The 25,921-nt window shown below is 38.9% G+C and overlaps 1 protein-coding gene across 1 annotated transcript in view; it reads left to right on the forward strand.

Annotated features, from left to right (window-relative positions):
- Window positions 1–25,921, forward strand: part of LOC121182366 (CUB and sushi domain-containing protein 1-like) — a 282,979-nt gene that overhangs the window by 16,519 nt on the left and 240,539 nt on the right. Inside the window, exon 2 of the mRNA XM_041038832.1 lies at window positions 18,774–18,886. Within this exon, the coding sequence (XP_040894766.1) occupies window positions 18,774–18,886 (113 nt within the window). The remainder of the gene's footprint in view (window positions 1–18,773; window positions 18,887–25,921) is intronic.

Genomic DNA, 25,921 nt, shown 5'->3' on the forward strand with positions numbered 1-25,921 from the left:
TCAAACTCAAAAGAAGTAACACTGCAGTGGAACTAGTGGAGAGGCAAACCGGAGTCTATGGTATAGACGTTCTTATTTTGAGAAAACAGACATTGCACATTGATGTGTTTACTTTTTCAGCAAAGAGGAGTGTAAGAAATTACCTCTGTTATTCCAGCAGTTCTGCCCTTTTTTTTCCCTGCTGGGGTTTGGATGTGAGAATATGTGCATTTAGTGGAGAGTCTGGTCTGGGACATGTTCGCTGGGCACAGGGACAGGAGGTTGTTGACCCAGTTCAGGAAACTACAAGGTTGTCTTATTTACGTGTCAGCTTAGTTGGCTAGCCAGCTGCCCTTGCCACTGCCCTTGCCACTCACTACACTGTGAGTTTGGGGTGCTGTAGCCGTTGATGGGCAGAGAATAGGTCCAGTGTATAGGCTGGCTGCTTTTAAACTATGTCTTGTTTTCTGTGTATGCTTATGCTATATTTGGAGGATGTGACGTGGGAGAGGCGGATTTGATACTAGTTGAAAGGCACACAAGCAGAGGTACTGTAAATGTGCAGCATAATGTTTTCCAGTCTTGGAATAGTTTACCTAAGTAATTTATTATTAGTAACATCAACTTTTGCTTTTTATCACATGGCTCCTCAGGGCTTCTGTTCCAAGCAGCTCAGAGGAGATCTTTTTTTTTTTTTTTTTCCAAATGAGCTAATTCTCATCCATCTGGCACTGTGCTCATAAATCATATTGCTTTAAACTTCTCAACAGAGAGCACAAACAAACGGAAGTGTGTGTGTGTGTGTGTGTGTGTGTGAACAGTTTGATTCGCCATTATTTCCTGACTTTTACGTTTCTTTTTTGTCCCCCATAAAGGTTCAGTTCTTAGATATTGTCATAATTACGAATGTTTGGGGACCGTGGGAGACTGTATGGTGGGAGTATTTAAATGTCAAATTTGCTTATGTGGGCTGCCAGTATTGTCGATAATTGGAACACTGGTTTCTGTCTTTGCTACCGTTGTGTGTGAGTGTATGTGTCCACACTTGCGTGTGTGAGTAGGTGTTGAAGTTGGTGTTTTTTTCTTTTTTTTTTTTCCTCTGCCTAATTTATGAGGTTTTCTTAAAAAGACACCATGTTAATTACAGCGGGGTATGATGAGCTCAGCTTAGCCTTTGCTTTTTCAGTTACCCTTGATTGTATGTGATAACTACACACATCAAGTACTGTCTCGTCCACTACCTTTTCACATGTGCACATAGCCACAAAAACTGTCAAATCTTGCAAATACCGATGTGACTGTTGTGATTTTGCATGTATTTTTACAAAACCTCAGAGCTGGAAAAAAATGCATTTACCTGTAAGAGGATTTTATCTTGACATCCATGAATTGAGCTAACTAATCTCACCAGTGGACATAGCTTCAGACTGCTCACAGAGACATGAAAAGACGTCCATGAGTTTGTCTCTCTTTGAGCTCGTAGAAAAAAACATAGTACAGTTCTGCAAAAACTGAACTAAGTCTCATATCAGCCAGTGAGTCAGCATGCTTTGCATATTTTTAGCCCTGTAGCCAATTGAGCACAGCACCTGGCCTGATTTTGAATTTATAAGTTTTTTTTTTCTCCCACAGACAACCACAAGGTTACTATAGTAACTGAAGATGAGTTGTGATGGGAGATTGACAGCTGACAGATTAGCGTCAGAGTGATTTGCCTCACTGAGACACACCTAGAATCACAGTCTCCCCTCACAGTTTAATATCAGAAGTTTCCAAAGAGTCTCTCCTTCTCCTGCTCCTATCTCTCTCTCTGCCTCTTTGACTCTCTTTTAGGGCCAAATTCATATCACGAAACTGACTTTCGGGTTTATAGAATGAATGTTTATGTTTCAATCCGATTTAAATTTCAAAGAAATTTGGGCCAGGCTCCTTGGAAAAGGGAGGAGGAGGAGCGGGAATGGAGAGAAGAGCAGGATAATGAAAATAAGAAGACTGAGGGATTCAGAAGAGACAACAAAAGAGAAGAGATGAAGAGGTAAAAAGAGAGAGTAACATTGTGGTGTGTTAAACACTGGGTAACGTTGAGGTTTTTAAAATGGAGAGATGTTACATAAATACACAGAAGTGAAAATGATTCAGAAAATGTCTTAAGGGAATACTGATTTCTAGTTTATAAATATGGAAATGTTGCTTATAATATTGTGTATTGTGTATACCCCCACCTGTTCCTGCATGACAGTACTGCAAGTGTGTGGTGTGTATATATGTGTGTGCGTGTGTGTTTGTGAGTGGGAGCACAGACTGAAATGTATGAGAGAGGGCATTAGAGAGAGCAGTTGACAGATGGCTGATTGAAGAAAGATAATGTCAAATATAGTGATGGAAAGAGAATGAAGACAGAAAGAGTAACAATAGGGTTAGAAAAGGCTCATTGTGTTGCTAAAAAATAAAACAAAAAGGGTCTTCAAAAAAAATATTTTGAATGCATGGTGGGCCAAAAAAACCTTTCAGTATTACCCCCTACTGCTCCTTCTCTTGTAGTTTCTGAGACTATAATACTGTGTAACTGTTGTTAACAGCTAAGTTAACCAGCCTTCCAGTCTGCTCTCAGAATATTTACACTTAAAGAACCTTTGAGAAAAGAACTTTTTTCAGTAGCCTAAAAAGGACAGACGAAAACAGATTTTATTAAACAATATGTTTTTACGATAAAAACAGAACAAAACAAAACAAACTGCATTGAATATATTTTATGGGTGTTTTTTCAAAAGGACAATTTAATGTATACACTTGATCATCTTTTGCAGCACATTGCTTCAAAACTACACATGTACAGTTTAGGTCGAATATTTGGGTTTAGGTTTAGATTAGGATCAGGATTAAGATTAGGGTGATGAAAACGCAAACATTAAGAAAACCAAAAACAAAGAGCCAGTGTTTGGTTTGTCTGTTCTGTATTATAAGTCTATTATCGCAGGAATGTGCAAGTCTGTCGCCCAACTAAGACCTTCACCAGCTCTGTTTGGATACTCAATGCCACTGTAGTAAAAACACAACGACCACATAAAACAGTCAGTTCCTACTAAAATGTGTCCACTGCAACATTTTTTAAATATAAACCTCTGAGCAGTAATGTAAGCTCCCATTAGTTATTGACCTTCACTTTGCAGGTTGTAGCAGTCTGTTGATCGTCTTCTGAAACGAAACACAAAAGGTGAGCAATAGAAATTTTGATCCATGCTAATTTCAAGCCTCTTGTAACAAAAAAGGGATATTTTAAAGTATATAGTTTAGGATTAGACTTTTGAGTAAAGCCAAATGTATATCAGTTTTGATTTGTAGTTCAATGTCGGATTTCAGCTGTTGATAGTGTAGTAAGTACCACACTAGGATTTAAATCTAAAGTTGTTGAAAATTGGGGCACCACCTTTAAATGATGGAAACCAATTTAGCCTGATATCAGCCTTATAATCAGGAGTATTAAACTTTCTTGATACAAACCGTTGTTCTCTGAATAAGCAGATATATATGTACTAATTCTTAAACAAATACAAGTCGTACAGTCGTGTAAGCTGGCTTTGTCCTCGACTTCTTAAAATTTGGAAAAGCCATAGAGATATATGACGAGCGCGTCAAACATCTTGGGTGATTTGGTTTGTGCGGAAGGTTAAGTTAAAGTGATGTATATTGTGGTGAAAGTGAAAGGTAGAGTCCAGGATGAGGAATTGCAGTGCAAAGTCTCTTGATTTGGGCACTAGCCAATTCATTTGTCACTTTCTCTGCCTCTCTCTCTTTCTATCTCTTTATCTTTCTGCCTCAACCTGTCCCTGTCCCCTTGTATTCAAAAAAAAAAAAGAGAATGCAGCCGAATGTCAGAGACGTGGGATAGGAGAAGGGAAAATGGCAGGGTAGTGTTGATGACAGGAGCGAGACAAAAACAGAGAGAGCAAAAGACGAGGAGAAGAGGACAGGAGAGACGATACAAGGGGTGAGACAAACTAAGGGGAGAGGAGTGAGTGAAGTTGAATAAAGAGGGAGCAAGTGCAGATTATTTGAGGAGATGTAAGAGGTGCAGAGAGTGGAAAAGACTATTTGATCCAATGAATCCCTATAGCTTTTCTGATAAAATGTGATCAAATCTGAACATAATCCGATGGCTTCTGTTGCTAAAAACGCAGATTTATGCGATAGGTAAAGAAAAAGAAAAAAGGACAGAGTCGTGTGAGAAAGCAAGACAGATAGATGGATAGATAGATGCTTAATTGGCTTTTTCTTTGGTTCTGTTAGCTATCAGTGTTAAATGTTAGACACTCTGTGCGTAGGATCTGACTGTCTGAGTCATTTTTAAGGTCTGAACGCCTGAATCACGGTAACACTGACTAATGTTGAATTGTTGTTAGGCTCCAAACAGAGCTAATTTCTCATTGCAGCCGTTGCCACAACTTGAAAAACAGTCATTTTACTAGAGTCTTTTGTGTTTTCAGCCTTTTGTCATTTTAGCATTGGATTATTTTGAATACTATAAAAGGGGAATAAGTAAGTCTTTTACTGCCCAATAACATAAAAATGACTTATTATTTTCTTTACCTGGTGCTGTGATTGTTGCCTTTTAAAACTCTTTTCAGCCCTGCTCCTTTTTAGATTTAGCACAAAAACACCTGGCAGACTTTCAATACACCATCTGTGCCCCCAGCCACCTCCACCCATTATTCACATTAACTCTTACCTTGTGATAACCTGTGTTTATGAGTTAATGATCCTAACCAAGCATGTTTCAAGTCATACAGTATAAAAATGCTCTGCTTAGAATAATAATAATTTGTTTCAAGCGTTTAATGGTCTTGTTCCAACTAAATACATGCAGATGTCCCTATTTGTGCTCATTTTCCCAGCTGTGTGACTAGTGAGGGTTTGGTTAGATGATGAACTGCACAATAACTTGATCTTTTGATGCAGTTGTGTGTGTGTGTGTGTGTGAGTACATTTATGTGTATGTGAAGTATATGTGTATGCATGTGTTCATCGAGGTGTGTGTGAAGGTGCCCTTCCCTTAGGCCTGCTGGTGTATGTGACTGTAGAAGCTTTTAATGTTCACACCTTGTCAGAAATCTTTCAGTTACCACACTGACACCACGCACACACAGGCATGTAGAGGACACATGTCATGGGCTACTAAACAAAACCTGACAGAGAGAGGAGGGGGGAGAATGAGATGGGGGAGAGAATATAGAAGAGGAAATGGAGGAGGAGGGAAGGGGGTCTCCTAATTCTCGCTTCCTCTCTCTAATCCGCCCCTTCTCTCCTTTTCTCCCCTTCTCTCTCTCACTGTCTCTCAGAAGCATAGAGAATCAGTTTTAATGGTTTGTCAAATAATGCTTTTCTCCCCCACAGTGGATTGGTGATGCAGTGTTTGTGTTAGCTGTGTGCGTGCGTGCGTGCATGTGTGTGTGTGTATGTATGTATGGGTGTGTGTGTGTGTGTGTGTGTGTGTGTGTGTGTGTGTGTGTGTGTGTGTGTGTGTGTTTTAAAGGAAAGCTTGCCCTACTTTAGCCCAGTGGTTTTCTCTGTTGATATTGCCCATAGCGCCGGATTATACGCTTTTCAATGTGGTCAAACACACACATTCACACTTACAAAACAATACACACACTCACGACACATACTCTCAGAAAACAATGCAAACACACAAAACATGCACATATATATATACTCATACACACACATTGGGGAGAGCAATAGTGGGTATATGAGTAATGTAGAATTGCATCACCATGTAGAAACACATACAGTCACACACAAACATATACATGTCCAGACAGTGAGTCATGGTAAATGTCATGGTACATAAATGTTAATGTTTTCTCACTAGCAGCATTTAAATTATAGCCTTAAGGAAGTGCTGCGTTGGGTTATAGTGTGTATGGATGGACTGCACCTTATTATATTATATTGTAATAATATTGTATTATAAACTGTACAGTACGATGGTAAAACAGTGTGCCAAATTTGAAACATGCGAATCGTCAGTTTCTGATGATTCTCTGTGGCGACCCCCGGACAGGGAACAGCTGAAAGTGGAACAACAAACTACAGTATGTGTGTATGTATCTGCGCCATAGTATGTCTGGATTAACAGTTTGTGAGCCATAGTTTCAATGGATGTGTCTGTTGATTTGAAAGTTTTGTGTGATTGTGTTTGTATATATATACTTTATATATTTGTGTATGTTTATTTATGTGTATGTTTTGTCAGCTTTACTCTGAAGGAGAAGACCAATCTGTGTTCGAGACGAACAGTGTGAAATAGTGTGTGTGTGCGCGCAGTCAAGGTTGAAGGACCTTACAGCCTTACAGTGTGTGTGTGTGTGTGTGTGATAGACATAGCAATATATCTATGTATTACAAGAACAGCAGCTCTATGTGTATTTTATGGCATTTCTGTGTGTGTGTGTGTGTGTGTGTGTGTGTGTGTGTGTGTGTGTAACAGTAATGGCTGTTCACCTGTAAGCACTTTGATGGATGGCTCCTTATAGCCTGTCCATACTGTACTACAAAATTACAGAGGTAGAGAGAGTGTGGTGGAGGTAGAGAATGAGAAGGATAGAAGGAAAAGAGACAGACAGGTAACTTGAAAGAGATGAGCGATAGTGAGAGGTAAAAGGTCGGTCTGTTAATGCATTTATCTAACTGTCCCGTATTTGTCTGCATATTGTCCCAAATGTACAAAAAGTTAAAAGTTGAATAATCCTCAGTTTGACAAGTTTTAAGTTTAAGTGTGTTATTTAGGCTGCTGTACTGACAGCTGAAATGTCTTTGGGTGTGTTCAGACAAAAACAACCCTGCGTTAAAAAAAAGTGTCAGACAGAAGACTGAAATGATTCAAGATGGTCAGTTACATGCAGATCCATTGATCTCAAGGCTTAAGATGCCAAAATACTGTGCAGTGGTTTATACTGTAGTACTACCAGAAATGTGTGATTGGACATGTGTGTTTTTTTAGCCCACTGTGTCAGTGCCTGTGTCAATGTTGTGGTCTCACTGAAATGAAAGAGGAAGTAAAGACTTCAGACATTCATATTGGTGCTGTGTGAACTCAGCCTTACACTGTAGTATTTAGGTACTAATGGAATTTTTTTTTTTTTTTTTTTTTTTACTTTAAAACACTTAATATATAATAATTCATCACTAGCTTTCCATTGCTAAAATGTAAACTATAAAGTGGTGATATTCTAAGCAAATTTTTGCAATTTGTCTGTGACAGCAATGGGAAATGCATTACCATAATCCTGATTATTTAATCAGTCTTTCTATCTTAGGTTTTTTTCTTTATTTTTTTCTTTCTTTATTTTTTTTTCCAAAATGGATAAACAGATTTGCCAAGAGCCCCTATGTCTGGCACATATCCATAACTCACATTCACAACTTTTAGCCTTTTTTGTTTTTGTTCCAAGTGTCCCACATTACAGATGGAAAAGAGCCAATGTCAGGCGTTGGGCCAGTTTTCATTTTAGTTCTCCACCATTGCCATGTGCACCAGTGATTTGTGTACTCAGAAAATGTGAGTTTGAGAGACAGACAGACTCTTGAATGTCATTTGGTAACTGTTTTTTTTTTTGCCCTTTATTAGATAGCATACTGTAGAGAGCTGATAGGAAATGAGGAGAAAGTTATGATTACATGCTCAGCAACTTAAACCCCAGTGTCCCCAGGACACACAAATAAAATACTATATATTTTGAGCAAGGTTTTTTACAGAGACAGAAAGAGAGAGTATTTTAGTCTGAAGGACCAAGAGTGTTGGCCAAAAGTCAGCCATATAGATACCCAAAAACTCTTACTGCTGCAGCTACTGTTAGGCACAAAGTGCTTTTAGTGCAGCTATACTTCCAGATTATTATTAGTTGAAATTCCATAGTGTTTCAGGGTTTTTCAGTCTTTACCATGGACCCTGGCTCCTACTGTAGTTGCTGTAGACTTTCAGTGCATGTGAAAGGTTTTCCTTTGTGGTGACTGGACAAAATATCTTTGTCAACAACACGGCTTCATATCAGACAGTTGGTCACTGGAAACAGCTGCTCTGTTTATGGTCCAATGACTAAATGTTCTCCCTTATCTTGCCATCTAGGAGCAAATCTGTGCTTTTATCACATGGGACCCACTTTCACAACCTCATTGTTTCAACCTGAGATCCTCATTCAATAAAACATCATCTTGTTAGGGCCCACTTGAAGCAACCAGTGACCCATGTTAGTGCTATATTCACAGTTAGAAAAACACTGGTCTACGACCAATTGAGATGTGGCTTGATGCCAGCTGCCTACTCACAATATCCTGCTGCCCTGCTCTTGTTTCTTAACACAGCTCAGACAAATTGGTCTCTCTGGGATTTTGTGGAGCTTTTTTGTACCTATTTTGACCTAAAATGATGGTGACTTTTCTCAAAAATTGCAAAGCTATTTGCATTTTTAATGCAAGCTGTTTTTGCAATATAATCGTGATAATTGCAAATAAATGCAAATTGCAAGTCACAGGGAGAACAAAAAAATACAGCGGAGGCATTTATTTCATTCAGACCGTAAATATGTGTCATGAGAAAGACATATATAATGATTTCGTGTAATAATTAGCATATCGCAAATCATAGCTAATGGAAGTACTTTGTGTTCATCGTTTGAATTTTCTGACATGAAAGTTCAAAGGGGGAAATGCTGCTCTTACACATCAGTCTTGATAAATGTACCTTAAACTCAGTGTCAGCACAGCAAACACCAAATGAAATGCTAATTGTGTAACCATCTTTTAAGATTTTGAAATGGATAGCTTGATGTGAAATACCCACATTTATTTTTGACCTTGGCTTTGTGTTCTTCTGAATATCATAGAAAGCTTATAATAAAAGCTATAATAATGCAGGTTAAATGAAACACAAAGCGCCTTAATGTCGTTATTTGTTTTGGGCTGAATGAAACTCGCGTCAAAATAAAGCTCTTTGTCCTCCTAATTATCCCTCATTTCATTATTTTTAGAAGCAGTGCTTCTAAAAGTTGATTGATGTATAAAGAGAGTTAAGGAGCCATTTACATTAATGGTTAACGTTAATGTTAATGTTATTTTTTATGTAAATAAGGGTAAAAAAAAAAAGTACAGTTTGTGTGTTGATTTGGTTATTGCATGTGGAAAAAGTGGAATCTCACAAATCTTGGGATTGATATGTGCATTGATTATTTCAGTTGCCACAGTATACGAAACACTAGCGCACACAAACACACACGGGCCTCCACAGAGAACCCTGCTCTGGTAGGCAGATAACTTGACAGACACTGTTGGGGTGGGTGGGGTTCGTGGTTTAAATATAAGGGAATAGCGCAGCAGGGTTTTGCTTGAGGACGCCAGAGACTCAGTGGGGTTCTTACCCTCTTATCGCACACATCAAATGCCACCCACTGCCATAGTGCCCGTAAGCAAGGCATTCAACTCCTCACAACACTGCAGCAGCACTGCTACGAAGATCTGTGTGATCTTGTGTGCAACTCACACTTCCTGTGTTTTCCCCCCGTTTGTGTGTGTGCAAGTATATGTGTGAATGAGTTTATGTATCTCAGTGGGTAACATACACTCCCAGAGGCAAAAGAACTGTAATTCCTCTTCAGAATAAGATGTTTGTCTGTCTGTCTTTCCCATTGTCTGCATGAAATGTTTTCAAACCTGTGAAAAATCTCTCCTTAACCCTGTGAGCCCGTACGTATCATATATGATACCCACATTTCTGGGACTCATTGCATCACCATCAAGCATAAACTTTGCATTTAACCCTTTTAGATGAACTCTTATGCTCGTATACTAACTCCTGGTGGACACTCCTCACTTTCCAAATGTACTGACGTGTTTTTTCTTTCTTTCAAAATGGCTGCCTCGCACTAGCACACATTTGTGTTTCTCAGGGTCAAGAAAGTTGATCATTTCATGGTTTATGGTGAGAATTTCTTTGAAACACTTACAATATTTTTTAAATGAATAGTTAGTTTGTCCTTAAAACGTTGTATTACTCAGTTTTATAATTACAGTTAGTAGTTATATCGAGCAGAAAATCGGTGTATAAAATATAAAATATACTTAGAATTTATTTTTTTAATTATTTTTTTTTACATTTTGTCAAAGGGACAAATAAAGAGTTCATATCTGAAAAATTAGAATTTTCTGACCATTCTTTCATAGTTCAGGTCTCACAGGGTTAAAGCTCTACTCCAACTTCTCTTCTCTTCTCTCCTCTTCTCTCCTCTTCTCTTCTCTTCTCTTCTCTTCTCTTCTCTTCCCAAAACAAATAAAAGAAACAGCATTAAACATCTCAGTAATACTTTTAAAACCAGTCTTTAAAAGTGCTGTTTAAAAAAAGTTGCTTAAGGCTGCAGTGGTTAGCCTTGGGTATACTGTCAAATTGTTCCATAGCCAGGGGTCTACAATTAAGCCAGAGAACTAATTATCCATAAATACAACTTAACATCTTCTTTAACTGCTCCACATAATGTGGTTAGAAAATTTACCACATTATTTTTTTTTCAAATTGTCACTGTTGGCTTTAAACCTCATATCTCCAAAACACCAACCTCCTTGTGTTTAGTTTAGGCCCAATGCATTAAAAAAAAAATCCTCCTGTGGGGTTTTAAAGTTGGAGTTACAAGAATTTCAGATGACTACAATAATATGTATTAAGTGTTAAAACACAGAGAAACTAAAAACGGAAAAATGCCTATCTTGCCTAAGGGTATACTTTTTTTTTTTTTTTTAACTTCAGCAGCACATGGAGGGAAAAAAAACGAAGCTCTGTATCCCTCTCTGGCCTCACAATTTTCCAAAAATTAATTCACCACCACTGTTTACAGATTTTAACCACAGTTTCCCCCAACATACTGTACACAGTTTGTGCAGGAAACACCGCCAACCAAGCCTATCATTTAAAACAAATCTCCCCAAAACCCTACTTAATAACACTGTCTGTGTCTTCATCCTGTTTTGTGCCATTTTTCTGGTGTTTTTTTTTTTTTTATGTCAGCACGTCTTCCCCACTAAAACGGTTTGTTTGGTTGGTTATTGTTTTCAATGTGTTAACCTTCTTTTCAAGATTTCTTCCATCATATGCTCACTGCCTTTCTTTCTCTCTCCATCTCTCTCTCAGTCTCAACAAGTGCTTCTTGTCTATCCATTTACTCTGGACTTGTGTTGTGGCACTGATAGACTAGTCTGCTAGACAGAGTTAAAAAATGGATTACAGTCCCAGAATGACAGGTTGAAACAAATAGGTTCAGCCAGGGACATACATCTACTGTACAAGTGTGAGGTGTATCTAGTGTTGGCAAGAAGAAGCCAAACGCTCTGTAAGACTAGGGTGGAAAATAGTAATATTTGTTTTATGAGTTTACATTGGTCTCATCTCTGGTTTGTGTGTGACAGATTGTTTTTCATCATGTCAGAGCCAGTAGATATATGAGGAACCAAAGATATAAATTGCTGCTATCTCTCAGAATAGTCAGCTTTTCTAAGAAGAACAAAAGTAGTTCTTATTCTCCAGGGGACAGCCACGTGTTTTACATAAGATGAATGGACACCGAATGGGTTTCAAAGCTCCAAAGTTCATGGGTTTTACGGGGTTCATATTGTGCAAAATTCTAGCTCGAGTTTTACAATGGCAGCACAGTGTTGTGAAGGTCTGTCAGCCGTCAGAGGAACTGAACTGAATGAGTTTCAGGGTACAGGAATGGAGTACCTAGAAAGATTGTGAAGGTGATTTGATTATAGGTTTGACACATTTTCTGGGGAAGTTGGGGAATTTAAAGGATTTTTTTCAAATAAATCAGTCAGAATATGACTCATAACTTGCTTCACCATCGAAATTACTTTGGAAAGTGGGTTTCAGCCGTATTGGTGTAGTAACTGGACTGTTTGCATTTTAGAAAAAATAAAAACTACAACCCAGAAAGAATATCATTTTGAGGTGTTGAGAGCACCCTGTTGCAGTCATGATGACTCACTGCAAAGGTTTTCTTTTACATGGGTAGTGGAAATCTGTTGTATTTTTTCCCCACTTCATTCAGCCACGATATTCTAAACCCACGAGCTTCCCATCTCATCCATCTATTGTTCCAGCTTCAGCAGAGCAGTCGCAGGTCACGTGCATCAGTCAAACACATTAAAACGGTCACTAAATAAGTCTCTTCTTCACTTGTCCTGTCAGCATTTCCCCTGATATCTGGTGGATTTCAGCCTACAACAGTATGTTTACAGGCTTTTCTTTTTACCTGTGAGGTGTTAAAGTTCCCAGGTTGCTAGCATCGGTCTTGATTTGGCTTTGTTAAGGTGTGATTGATACAGGTTGTCACAGCCATTGCTAGGAGACAGTGCATGACAATGTAGAAAAAGTGTTTTGACATAGATTCGGTCAGTACTGGTCAACATCATCATAAATCCTTAAAGAGAAGAGACGAGGGATCAACATTAAGCATCAGTAGTTCAATACCACATTAATGCAGAGACAGTAGTAAACTTACCATAAACAAATGAGACCAGCAACATGACGACAGGCCTTTCATCTATGTTAGCAGGTTTAATTTCACAGGCCACCTTGAATTGTGATGTGCAGTATGCGGAGTAAGAACAAATGTTTTACCTACTAAGTTATGCATTTACATTACTGAAATTGGTTCATCTGTTATCTCCATGCCCCTCATCCATCGCAAATGAAACAATGCCCGTGAGCTAGTCCAGGTAGTCGATCCACACAGCGTTCTCTTCACACTGCAAAATATATCTATCGGACCCTTTTAGTCATGGTGTGTTCTGAAGCCGCTGGTGCCTGCTACCACATCACTCATCTGACTCTTCCAGCGTTTGAAAGCCCCACTTCCACACATGGATCCAGCTGTAGGCTCTGAGTCTGCCTTCCCCTCAGGTGGGAAGTTTGCATTGTCGTTCCCCACTCCCACCTTGGTTATTTCTTGTGGGGAGTGATGAGGTCATCCTTCATGCTAAACATCACCACTGTGCCTATTCTACATTCACATTTAATCTATTCCATGTGAGTTGTCTGACTGACATACAGCAAGCTTCAGAAAGCTCTTTGAAACAACTCTAAAAACTTAAAAAGTTATTCAGATTTTCTGCTTGGTGGACCACATATGCTCTAAATTTACCAGACGACTGCAAGGATACATTTGCATAGGAGAATGGAAACATTAAATTGGATTGTTTTAAATACCTTTTTATCCAAATCATTAGATGAGTGTGGTAAATCAAAATATCAGTATGGAGTATGTTTGACAATAGATGAAAAATAACTTCACAGTCCCCATCTGTGAATGCCTTTGCACCAAGATTGTAACTGGGTAACTGGGCTCTATGTATGTGGCACATTTGCATCAACCGGCACACAGTTTAACATTTTGTTCACATGGACAGTATGGGTGTTTCTAAACGCACCTGTTAATAAATGTGCAGTGGCACTCTGTTCTCAGCCTGTCACTTCACTGGTAGAAAGAGCACTGAGATAGAAACCAGCCTGATTCTTAGGCGTCTATTCTTAGCTAAACAAAAATACTATCAACTCTTATTGCACTGACTCATTTGAATAAAAGTTCATATCTGGTTTCTTCCTGTTTTTCCACTTTTGTGCCATTGTGGGTTTGTTCTGTCTGGTTCACCAGCTTAAACAGGTATCACTGCCTAATTTTAGTAAATGGGTAAAATATAATTGCAGTCGACTGAAGGGAGAATTTTACTGCAAAATGAATTTACAGTAAACATCACTGATGTATAATACTGCATCATGGCAACAAAATGGCAGCTACATGTCTCTCACATTGTACCTTTTGTGTTCTGCTGTTTTCCCGAATACACTTATTACTCAGCGGTCGTGTTAGGGCCGCAGCTGAATTTAGAGGTGTTGATCACATGTCTTCTAAATAGTTAGAAGGTGATTGATTCTAAGTTAGGAATGTCAATTTATAAGTATTCCCAGCTGTATTCTCCAGCTGTCACCTTGTACATGAAAATCTTATATACAGCTTTACCAAGATCTCCTGGGTCTCCGTTATCATATTGTACAAATCTGAAATGCTGCCAAACTGCACCAGCTGCGATCTTTTGAGGGACTGACTTGTTTACACTAATGCCAAGGTTGTTTTTTTTTCCCTGCCTAATGTGTAGAAGTGTTGCTGTGTGATGATAATGGAAATAACACTCATGCTGTTTCCCAATACCATGTTATGCCTTATGACTGTACTACCATCCAATCTAAACAGTTATCTTAACATGTATGGGTCTGTCAACATGAGACATGCCAGCAGTCTGATAGACTGGCAGCCAGAGCGAGAGATAGACTGTTAAACAGGCAGATACAGATGGGCAGTAAGACAGATGGATGAAGCAACAGAAAGGCACACAGGCAAGTTGGCTGGTTGGTTGGTTGGTTGACTGTAAAGCCCGGCTGGCTCCTGGAATCACTGAGTGGCTGTCTGATTACATAAGCTGGTTGACTGGTGGGACAGTTGACCGACTGGATAAACAGTCGCATATTCTAAACCTGGCTCACTTATTTTTGTATAAATGTCAAACAGCCGTAGGATCTGAGCCACTGGCCTGATTGGGAGTGAAAGCAAGGTGGAAAGAGAGAGCAGAAAAAGAGGCAGGAGCAGCTGATAGAAAAAGAACCAGATCTAGACAGGGATATAGAATCATGTCACTCCATCAGTACAATGACAGCGATACGATTACTGCTCATTACCTGACCGACTAGCTGACTGACAATCTAGTGTGTGTGTGTGTGTGTAACCGTGTGTGTGCACATGTGAATGATTTCTCATCTGTCTCTTAGTCCCCCCCTCCATTTGAGACTCAAATCATAGCACCATTGTATTCCCAGAGACTGACAGACAAACAGATAGAAAAAGGGGATGATGGTGCTTGATGCCTGTTTTGCACTGCAAAAGAAGATTTATAACATTTAGGATGTATATATATGAAATATTGTAATGGTGCGCTTTTTCCAATCAATACATAATTTATTGATAAGCTTGTTTGAACTCAAGGTTCATATAGCTCAGTATTGGAAACTGGTGAAAACCTTAAGAAACAAGTTTTACACCTGCAGTTTTTAGCGTAGCCAGTGCCTCTTTGGTCAATAGAAGTCCCGTATGTACTAGCCAACCTCTCTCTAAATCTCCAATGACTGTCAGGAATTAACCTTGGCCCAAAGCGAAAACGCCCTTGAAAGTTCATATGTCCATGAAATTAAAAATGAAGGAGCAAAGCTTGCTCCCAATAATTAGTTATACCCATTTCACTTTGTTCACATTTTATTTGTTGACTGGTGAAATATTCATGTGAGAATGCAAGTGCTGTCCCCTGTGGGCCACCAAGGTGATTTATTATAGCCTGTGACCAGGCAATTCTCTCTCTGGTTGAGAAAATAGTAGGCGCACTGGAAATGCAGCACGTAGCCCGAAAAAAAAAAAAAAATCCATAGAATCCTAAAAAATATACGTATAAAAGATAAAACGCTCAAAAATGATGATTCGATGATGATCAGGGTTCAAGGGGGTTTTGGTAAATGTGATACAAGCTGGCACAAAAAAGAAAACTCACAACAACAAAAGGCAGATGAGCAGACATTTCTTCTTATCCTTGCTGTAGCTCATTGCTCTTATGTTTAGTTAGATCTTTAGTTGTCAGAACTTTGAACCTAAACCTTTAAGCATAAGCAAATAATATAGTGAACACTATTACAGTATACGTAGAGTAAATTAGAACAAAAATATATGATTACTGCTAAAAAATTAAATCTAAAATTTAATTTTTGGTCTATCAGATGTATCACCATAACAGTTTATAGTTTATATAAAGTTTATATGTGTACAGTGATTAGTATGTGTACACCTAAAATATGAATTAATGTGCTTTCATTTTTATATTACTCTTTTGTAATAATAATAATACAAAAGTTGGTTGGTTTATTACTTTAAAAATCTTAAGCAACAATAGACGCACAAGCAGTTGTAAGTAACATAAATAATCTACCTTAATTATAGATTTCACTGGGTGTTCAATTTGCTCACATAAGTTGGAAAAGTATTAGCATGTCCCACCCCCTACTGGTGTGAACAGCGCACAACGTTTAATTAGCCTAGCCACGGGGACCTGAATGCTCAGGCTCAAAAAGTATCTAAAAACTAAAAAAAAAAAACAAAGTTAGATTTCAGACTCAGTGCATACAATGAAAAAAAAAAGGTGACAGACAATATGGTTGTTAAAATCTCATTTACATCTATAAGAAAGAAAACATTTCTCTTCTTTTCTCCTCTTGGCTTCTCTCACCACAAACCTCGCACCCCTCTCCATTGTGTCCTTTCTCCATTTCTTCTGTCTCCTCTCTTCCCCCCATCTCTCTTTGTCACTTTTCATATGCTCCCTTCATCTGTTCTCGACTGTCCTTTGTGTCCTTGCTCTGAAGCCAGAGAATTAAAATTATTCGGTTTTTACTGTTCTCTGTTTTCACTGTCCTCTGCGTTGCTTAGTAGTTAAGTGGCTTCCTGGGTTATTGTCATTTTTGTCCATCCATCTTTCTTTCTCTTTCTCCAAACCCATATTCATGACTGCCTCTTTTCCACTTTCTCGCTTTCATTTTCGCTTTTTCAGTGGGTCACCCCAGCCCCCCTCTCTGTTGACCTGGATGACCTTTCAAATGATGAAAAACAAGCTGCATAAAATGACCGATAATACAGAAAACACTCTCATTGCTGTCACTTCTTTTATTATGTTAACACTTGAAACCTGTTTTATTTTTCCCTTTATTCTAATTCCCTTTGGCTTTGTCTCTTCTCACCTTTCATTGTAGCATACTTTTGTGGGTCGTGAACCAAAGAAAATTGATTGTGTCCAAACTCGCCCTCCAATCATTGTTCTTCTGAAATATATCAAGAGCTACTTTAACATCGCTCGCCTCTGTGGACACTCAAATGTAAAATATTGTCAGTTCATATTTTCTAATTTCCTGCTCTGCCTGTACTAACAATGGCACAATAAAATATACATGTAAAATTATACTTAGCATAAATCAAAATAATAACAGAAAAAAAATGAACCAGCTTTTTTAAAATGTCATCTCTACATAAAATTCAGGACAGTTACACAGATATCTGTTAAACATTATATTGAAATACATTTTATTATCCATCCATCTATACTTCATCTATCCATCTATCCTTTTGTCACTGCTTGTTCAGGTCCAGGTCACAGTGGTACCAGGTTAAACAAGTAGCCCAGTTATCTTACTGCTCAGCCATATTCTGCAGCTCTTCCTGCGGGATGCCCAGATGTTCCCAGACCAGATTGAATATATGCTTCCTGGGCTCTGGGTCTGCCCCGAGGTCTCCTCCCAGACATGTCCAGAATACCTCCATAGTGCATCCTCCACAGGCATCCTGATCAAATGCAGAATCACCTCAACTGGTCCTTTTCAATAAGAAGAAGTAGAGATTCTGCTCAGGGCTTCCGGGTGAGGACTGGGGCATACTGTAGCTCCACTGGGAACATGAGAATTTGAACATGAGATCACAAGATACTTAGTCCTTCATTTGGGGGCACGATTTGCTCCCAACTCAGAGGGAAAAATCCACCAAATCCAGCACAGTACCAAAGGCCTCAGCCTTGGAGGAGCTGAACCTCACACTAGCTGTTCATCCTCATCTACAAACCATCCCAATGTGCACTGGAAGTCATGGTTTGATAAAGCCAGCAGAGCTCAGTCATCTGTAAAAGATCATCAACATGGACATTTTGGATTTGGCTGCGTCCAGAAATGTTGGGGTTTTTACGATGGGTTTTTACTCTTTACAGCGACAACTTAAGATATAGTTTTTAATCGACTGTATGCTCCTTGTGGAGCTGTAAATGTCAAAACATAGGCTGCATCTTTGTCTCCATGCTTCTATCCAATATGCAGCAAGTTTGGTTATTGATCTGCTTTACCTTGAAATTATTTGATTCCATGCCAGCACTTCTAGTCATAACTTCATAAAAGTCAGATGTTAATTTGTCCACTGTGTAAGGGTTTTTTCATTATATGAACAGTTTTTATCTGTGTTATTTTGGCTTCATTATCTAGGCAAGTCAATACATTGTTCATCTCTTTCAATTTCAGCTCTTTCAGTTTTGTGCTATTTGTTCCTTCAGAAACCTCCCTATTCTCCTCCCCAAATCGTTTAACCATCACCTCTCAATTAAGTCTCTAAAGGCTGTTTCAGCACAAGCTCCAGTGTGATCAAGAGCTCACCTCGCTGTTTGAGGGTCAATGAACACCTGACTTTTCCTATCGCAGTAGTTTGACTGTTTTAGTATAAATTACAATATGGTTTTTTTTTTGTTTGTTTTCGTTTTAAGTGTCTGGGCTTATGAAATGGTTGGTTAGGCTGGTCAGTGGTGTATCAAGGATTTATACTTGGAGAGTGGGAAAATCACTCTCTTCACTCTGTATTTTATTCAGTGGAGGAGACAGCAGGGAACTTGAGAGTAACACAGAGCTGGAAAAACACAAAAGAGAAGGTCTTAGAGGAACCTGATCTCAGGCTAGCAGGGGTATTTATGGCTTCAGGGCTGGGGGGGTCTTAACCACAGCACTGTATTTTATTGTCACATACTTTTATTTTTCTGTGTTTCAGATTTAATCTTGCCTCATTGTTTGCTTTCAGAAGTCAACAGTCAGCTGTCTTGCTGTGAGTATTTTCTAAGCATTTCTTTTTGTTTTTCAGGTTGTCAGGATTCATGCTGCCCTCCCCTATAGTCAGCAGTGGATCTATATTGGCCTTGTGGTTTACCACAGACTTTGCCGTCAGTGCACAGGGCTTCAAAGCTGTATACGAAGGTAAGACCAAGTGTGAGTGTGCATGGTGATGTATGAAAGTATTCAAATGACAGGATAGTTGCAGGTGCTTGGAGTGACTTTAATGACATAGGTGGAGTTGATGGCAACGTTCCACACATATCTAATTCAGATTAGCGGTTTTCTCATTGCATGACTTTTTAAATCATCATTGTCTGTCTTAATGGGTATCTCCTGGTGTTGTCTGAGATCAGAAATTAGAAAGAAGTTGGTATTTAATGGACGCTGTGTCAGTTTAGCACTGAGAAATGAGGGGGCGAACTCCTCTGATGATCAAATTAGTTGACTAAGCAGTGATGTACATGCAGCAAATTTCTCTGGACTCAGGGTGAAACTGTGTTGTGGAGCTCTACTTCTGATTTATGAGAATAACTGTTCATGTTAATAGTTCTGTGTGGGCGACTCTTGGCTCGCAGCCCAGAGCTGCTATCTTGGTTGTCCCTCATTCAGCTGTAACTATACATTATGCTGTATATGTATCCATATTCCATACTCATGTATTTGTGTGCCCTGTATTCATATTTCTACCCTGCAAGGTGCGCGTTCCCGTCAGTGTGTGTTGTGTTGACTTCCTGTATGTTGTTTTGCTGTGTGTTTTACGTGTGTACTATGAACGTGGTATACAAGACTGTTCCGTGTCTGCGCGCCTGTTGGGATGCGACACAAATGCTTAGCCTGACCTTTTGAAGACATGCACACACACACATGCACAGAGTGCTCCGTTACGCTTGTATAACAGTTCATCTATGAATCATGAACTCTAAATATCAAACACAAACTCAAGAGACCAGATACACACACTTACTCCCCTGTGCGTGTTTGTGTGTGTCTGTTTCACCTTTATCATACTGTATGTGATTGTGTTTTGGTGCATGTGTGTGTGTTTGTATTCCTGGTTATGTGTTGTTTGTGTGTTTGTGTATGTTGAAAGCAAACCTGACAGGTGTTAAACCGTTCTCCAGGAAGTACTTTGTCTTTATTTTTTCTTCTCATTGTTCCGTTTCACATCTGTTGGGACCTCAAAGTGTGTTTGTTGCCTCAGGAGTGATTGTGTGTACGTGTGTGTGTGTGTGTGTGTGTGCACACATCCATGTGTGTGAGGTATGACTGTTTCACTGACGGGTTTTTCTGCTAATATCTTTTTTTTCTGTGTTGCTTTGATTTGCATTGATACCCAAGACATCAAAAATTGATTCATGTCTGTGTGCATGGCTGCGTGTATGTGTCTTCGTGGGTGTGAATGCTGCTGCTGTGTGTGTGTGAGGAAAATGTCATTTATTCATCAAAATGAGGCATGACATTTATTAAATCTTTTGGCTCTGTGTGTATATGAGATCAGTCATCAGTCATGTGATTGGTTCTGGTACGTGCGAGTTCCAGCTAACTGGTTAGCTCTTTGCTTTATCTTTATGCCTGTGCCTGTAAGTATTACTGGAGTTTATTGAAAGCCAAGACAAATAAGAGAGTCAATACTGGCATCAATAATGAAAAACATAAAGAAAAATGAAACACTGAATAAAAATATATTTACACTGCAGATTTGATTCAGTATAGAGGTAAAAGATACACTTCAGTTGGGAGTCTCAGCAGGGTATCAGAGGTAAGATAAACTGTGACACTTAATGCTATGGGCCTGTTATTTGTGCAAAATGCAATTATATAAAAAAGAACATTTTGAGGCAAAGTTAACCTAGTTACATTGTAGTACTGCGTCTCTCAAATAAGAAACAGTTATCACAAACTATATCCTTTTGCACATGTAATACAGTTTACCAAGACAAAGACAAGACATTCTAGTGAGTGCTACTGACACTGCAGCTTTAACCACATTTTAAAAGATAACACTCATATATTATTGGTAATTCAAACCAAGAGCACCAGCACCAGCCAACATAGTCATGACTTTCTGATTTGAAACAAAAACGCTTCTCAGCTGTCTGCTCAAGCTGTTCTGTCCAAACCCTGACACTGTGAGAAGCACCTCTGTTGCTATCACCACTTATGCTGAATCCAAAGCAGATCCACTGTTCGTCCCTGATATGGAATTCTTGTTATAGGGCAAAAGTTTGTCTTCATCTAACCAAGAAAAACAGTGGGACCACCTAAGATGTGAGAATCATGAGCTGAATGTTGGATGGGAAAACATTAGCAGTGTTCACATCCAGCTTAACAAAGCAAAGGGAAAGTTTTACTACATATCAACTTTTATAGCAGAGGTGTCCAAACTGTTCCACAAAGGGCCGTGTGGCTGCAGGCTTTTGTTCCAACCAAGCAGCAGCACACCAGACTTGTCTCATTTAATCAACTGATCTCAGTCCTCAGACAGTTGATAGGTCAAACTATGTGCTCTTGATTGGTTGGAACAAAAAGCCGCCACTTTCCTCTGTTCTACCCCTTTGTGGAACAGTTTGGACACCTCTGCTTTATACTCTGTCATTTATCCTTTAAACTCTGTTTCTGTTATTGTATGTATATATGCATATGCACTTATATTACATAAACTACTAATGTGAATACAGCAAAGAACTGGTCATAAAACTGCTGGGGTTACAGGGTCACAAACCTGAATTCATAACCATGGATCCCATCAGGTAGCACATTTGGTTGATGACAGGGAATACATCACTGTATATGATAGAAGGTGGACGTTTGAGTTCAGTCATACATTGACTTGTTTTCCTGTTTTGTCCTGAGTAATTTCAATAAACTCAGTTTTCATTACAGTGCCTTAAACCGTACCTGTATCCCAAACCTCTTCCTAGTTTTGCCGTTGATGTCTTGAAACTCACCTGTGAATGTAGACAAAGCCTTGTGTTTTGGGGCCATTGACACATGCTGTGACTTGTTTTTGTCTTTGCATTTCATCCATTGTCTCTATGTTGCTATGGCTCCATGCTGCAATCTGATTACCTCATATAAAAACCACAAAAGAATCACTAAACTTAAATCTACGTGATCTGATTTAGATAAATAACAGTTATTATTGAAAAATAATTATTTCCAGCATCTCTCCAATTCTCACCTGCACCTTCCCAACTCTTTCTCTGCTTCTGTTCATTCAAACTAATTCACACTAACAAAGAATCTATCTCGGCCCTCTCTTGTTATTGTGTTTAACAACCTGTCTCCCCTGTCTGTCTGCTCCTCTCTGTTAACATAGCCAGTTCTGTTAACAAATCTGTTCTCTGTTCTATCCCTTTATAAAAGGAAACCAAATTGAACTATAAGTCTGAACACATAGCTAACTGATAAGACCCCAGTCACCTCAGAGAGGGATGGATGGAGAGAGAGAAAGAGTGAGGAAGGGTGGGTCAAATGTAGCTATAAGTGGTGGAAAGCGAGGCCTTTCTGATAAAAAAAGCAAGTTTGCAAACCAACACTGCAAGACAAGATAATCATCAATTAATTTCCCCTGAAGCAGAAAGAGAGAGAGAGAGAGAGGTGCGAAGAGAGGAACTTAAAGAGAGAGAGAAATGTGGAAAGAGAGATGCTAGGAAGACGAGGCGGCGGGGGTGGGGTGGGGTTGTGGGACGTAGATTGACGGAGGGGATTTTATATGTCTATATTTCTAGTTCAGCGTAAAACACAAACATAAAACAAACATCCTACTTATCATCATCATCATCATCATAAAATTAAAAAGAATATTTTGAAGTGCTTCACTCATATCTTATTAATGATAATGATATTTTTTTAAATTTTGTGTTCAGGTGCACTGGGGTGTTGGATGGAGCATTTTTGTCACGCGTAATTCTCCCGTCTCCTTCGCCACCATCTCCGTCTCTTTACCCTGCTTAAAACAGGCAGAAAATAATTTAAAATATTTATATTTGTTGCCTCTGTGTTCAGGAATCATTCAGGGAGTGTAAACTCTTACAGCTGCTTCATCAGGAGTTATACCTGCAGCCATAGCTATGGATTTTTTGGAAACAATATGGATTAAACCCTGGGTTGTGTGTCCACTTGGACCCTCTCTCCACAGTGGTGGTGTTTTTCGAGGGTAAACAATGCCTCTTGGTACACTTTCCTGCTGGAGCTGGAACATGTGGTTTATTTTTGATTTTTATTCTGTCTAACCTTTTTTTTTACCAAGCAAGATATTAAGAACTATTTCTTATTCACAGTGAGGGCCTGGCAAGTGCCAGAAGACACTTGAAAGGGGGGACAATAAATAAATAAATAAATGAGACAAACAAAAAACAAGGAAGAGTTACTAATTAATCAAAGTAAAACATTTACAAGTATCATTAAAAAAAGTAAGCCCTGAAAAGTGGTTAGTGTGATAAGTTTATCCAATTTTTTGTAACAAATTCCAGTCATTAACAGCAGCAGACTGGAATGACAACAGACCAAAGGATGTGTTGGCTTTTGGGGCTTTTAAGAGGCAGACCATTTGGCACTCATGGTGGCAAATGCTAAAAGTTATAAATATTTAAACTTTTAGTAAAAGATTGTCTTGCCTCACATGAGTTTGCAATTGTCGCCTAGCAACAAGCAACACCACCGGCACTTCCCCCCAAGCATCCGTTAAGTGCTGCTATCTATAAGATGAAAGGCTGAACCCAGTGGTTACAGGATCTTACTTTCTTGTAGTGACTGAACTGTCCTGAAATAAACGAGCGGTCGTCTCCTTGCTGCTTCATGTCCCTTTCTGACTGAGTAAATTGACAAAATTGACCAACAACAACAACAAAAAAGAAAAACTGGGTCAAACTTCTTTCTGATTTATTACATGTGAATCATTTAATATGGCATGTTGTGTCAGTGCAGCTGTGGTGCTTATTACTGATGTGTTATAAAATATATATGCTTATTGAGTTCAAGGGTTCAAACTTAATGACAAATCTCTTTTAGTTCAAAATGATAATGAATTTATAATATAATATAAATACAAAATGATGATGAATATTACACTTGTACCAAATGAAAAAATGGTGTGTCTTATTTTATAATCAAATGTATTTTAAATGGGTAAAAACGATGTAAGGCCAGTATACAAATGTCCATAAAACTAATTATGTTCAGGAGAAAAGATGTTTTAACAATTCTCATTTAACATCTTGACTAAGAATACAAGAGAGCTGCTCTAATTAACTAGGCCTATTAATTATAAATTGTAGATAATAATGTTCAGTATGCACTACAACAGTTGAGCTGTGTGTGTTTGTGTGTGTGTGTGTGTGTGTGTGTGTGTGTGTGTGTGTGTGTGTGTGTGTGTGTGGGTTTATGTGTGAGACAGAGAGGAGGATTATTGACGCCCACCACCAACTTAAAGACAAAGTAGAAACATCGTCTTCAAAGTCTCAACCTTGCATACCCGCTTTCCTCAAACACACACACACACACACAATCTCTCTCTAAGAGATAGAGGCCGAGTGTGCGTTTTTAGTCCCTAAGCTAACTGCTGAGTTTCCTCTCCTGTTGAGGGACCTGTGGAAAACACGACTTGGAAGCCTTTTAAAGGGACTTTGCACATTAAACAGAAGCGCACACAAGCACACACACATAAGGCTCATACATACACCCAGACACAAACATATGCACACACATGCACTGGAGATTACATGAGGATCACCCTGGAAAAGCAATAGAGGAAGAATAAAGACAGGAAAACAGAAGCAAAGAGGGGAGAAAGAGAGAGGCAGGCCGGTGTGTGTGTCTGTGTACATGTTCCAGCGCATGTGTTACAGGTCACGGGTATTTTTGTTTTTTTCACATTTCCTGTTGTTATGGTGATACTCACCATGTCACCATGTATAGGTTATTATGGGGTATCACTTTTACACTGCATTACAACATGTAATATGTGAGTGCCCGTGCCTGAATGTGTGTATATCTGTAAAATTGCAGGAAGTTCATCCCCTTTGGTGTTGGCATTTCCACCCTCTCTCTCTCTGTGTCCCTCTCTTCCCCCTCTGCTGTGCAGACTAGTGTAGAATCCATTAGGAACACTTCTAGGAGCTTCCAAATCTTGCTGACTTGATGCAAGGCTTTGCACAGACTGTGGCAAGAGCCCTGTAGCCACCAACTATTGGACAAGATGCAAAAAGATCGCAGCCTCCTGCTCTGGGATTTTAGGTCCTTAGACATGATGTTACACATAAGAAAGATTTATTCATCTGGAGTGTTTTCCGATGCCTGTAGCCAGATAGTTTTCCTAGTGGTGCCTTTATTTCACAGAGTTACTTACAGACGGCTGCAAATAACCATTGCAGAAAATTGCAGTGCTCTATGTGGGAGCTGTGACATAGTATGAATATAAAATGTGGTATGTTGGCAGACTGACAATTTGTCAAAAAAGTATTTGGAGAATTTATTTTAAAATACAAGGCTTTGGACAAGTATAAAAACAATGTCAAATCAGCCCCCACTTAAACGGACAATAATTATGCTATAATTGTGTCTACTTATTTATTGCTTTTCCTAACTAATTTACTCAATAGAGAAATAATTTAGTTTTGTTAATTATTTTGTTAGGTAGCTAGTTATATGGTTGGCTGATTAGCTGGTTGGTTGGTTAATTTTCACATATTTTAACCGTGCCTAAGACTCTTGCTGGACATGCACATCAGGAGAAAGACATCAGGGATGTGTCAATGTCCACCTGCTCAATCAAAACCGACTCCAATCTATGTTTGACCGTCACTGTCCTCAGGAGCAGCTGTCCTCTTAGCAGCAGCTCCTGACGGAGCTGAAAAGACGATGACTGGTCAATCGGTCTTCACACTAGGTGACATCATAAATTTACTGGACATAAATAGTTTTAAAATAGACTCCTTGAGGTGTAGGAAGAAAGCACAACTGTTTTTATTTAATAATTCATCCATTCATTCATGTACATTCCCCCCTGTCAGGTAGACATTATAGTGACTCCAGAAAGTTCAACCAGAAATGTGAAGAGGCTTGAGAGGGGCAATCATACAAATACCATTAATAAGTGCAAAACATATGCAGAAGTTACGTGTGTTTGGAAAGACTTCCTGTGGAGATAATGAATCACTGAGTATACCAGCGGGG

Source organism: Toxotes jaculatrix, chromosome 1 (assembly GCF_017976425.1).
Source record: "Toxotes jaculatrix isolate fToxJac2 chromosome 1, fToxJac2.pri, whole genome shotgun sequence".
In the NCBI taxonomy this organism is placed as follows: Eukaryota; Metazoa; Chordata; class Actinopteri; family Toxotidae; genus Toxotes; species Toxotes jaculatrix.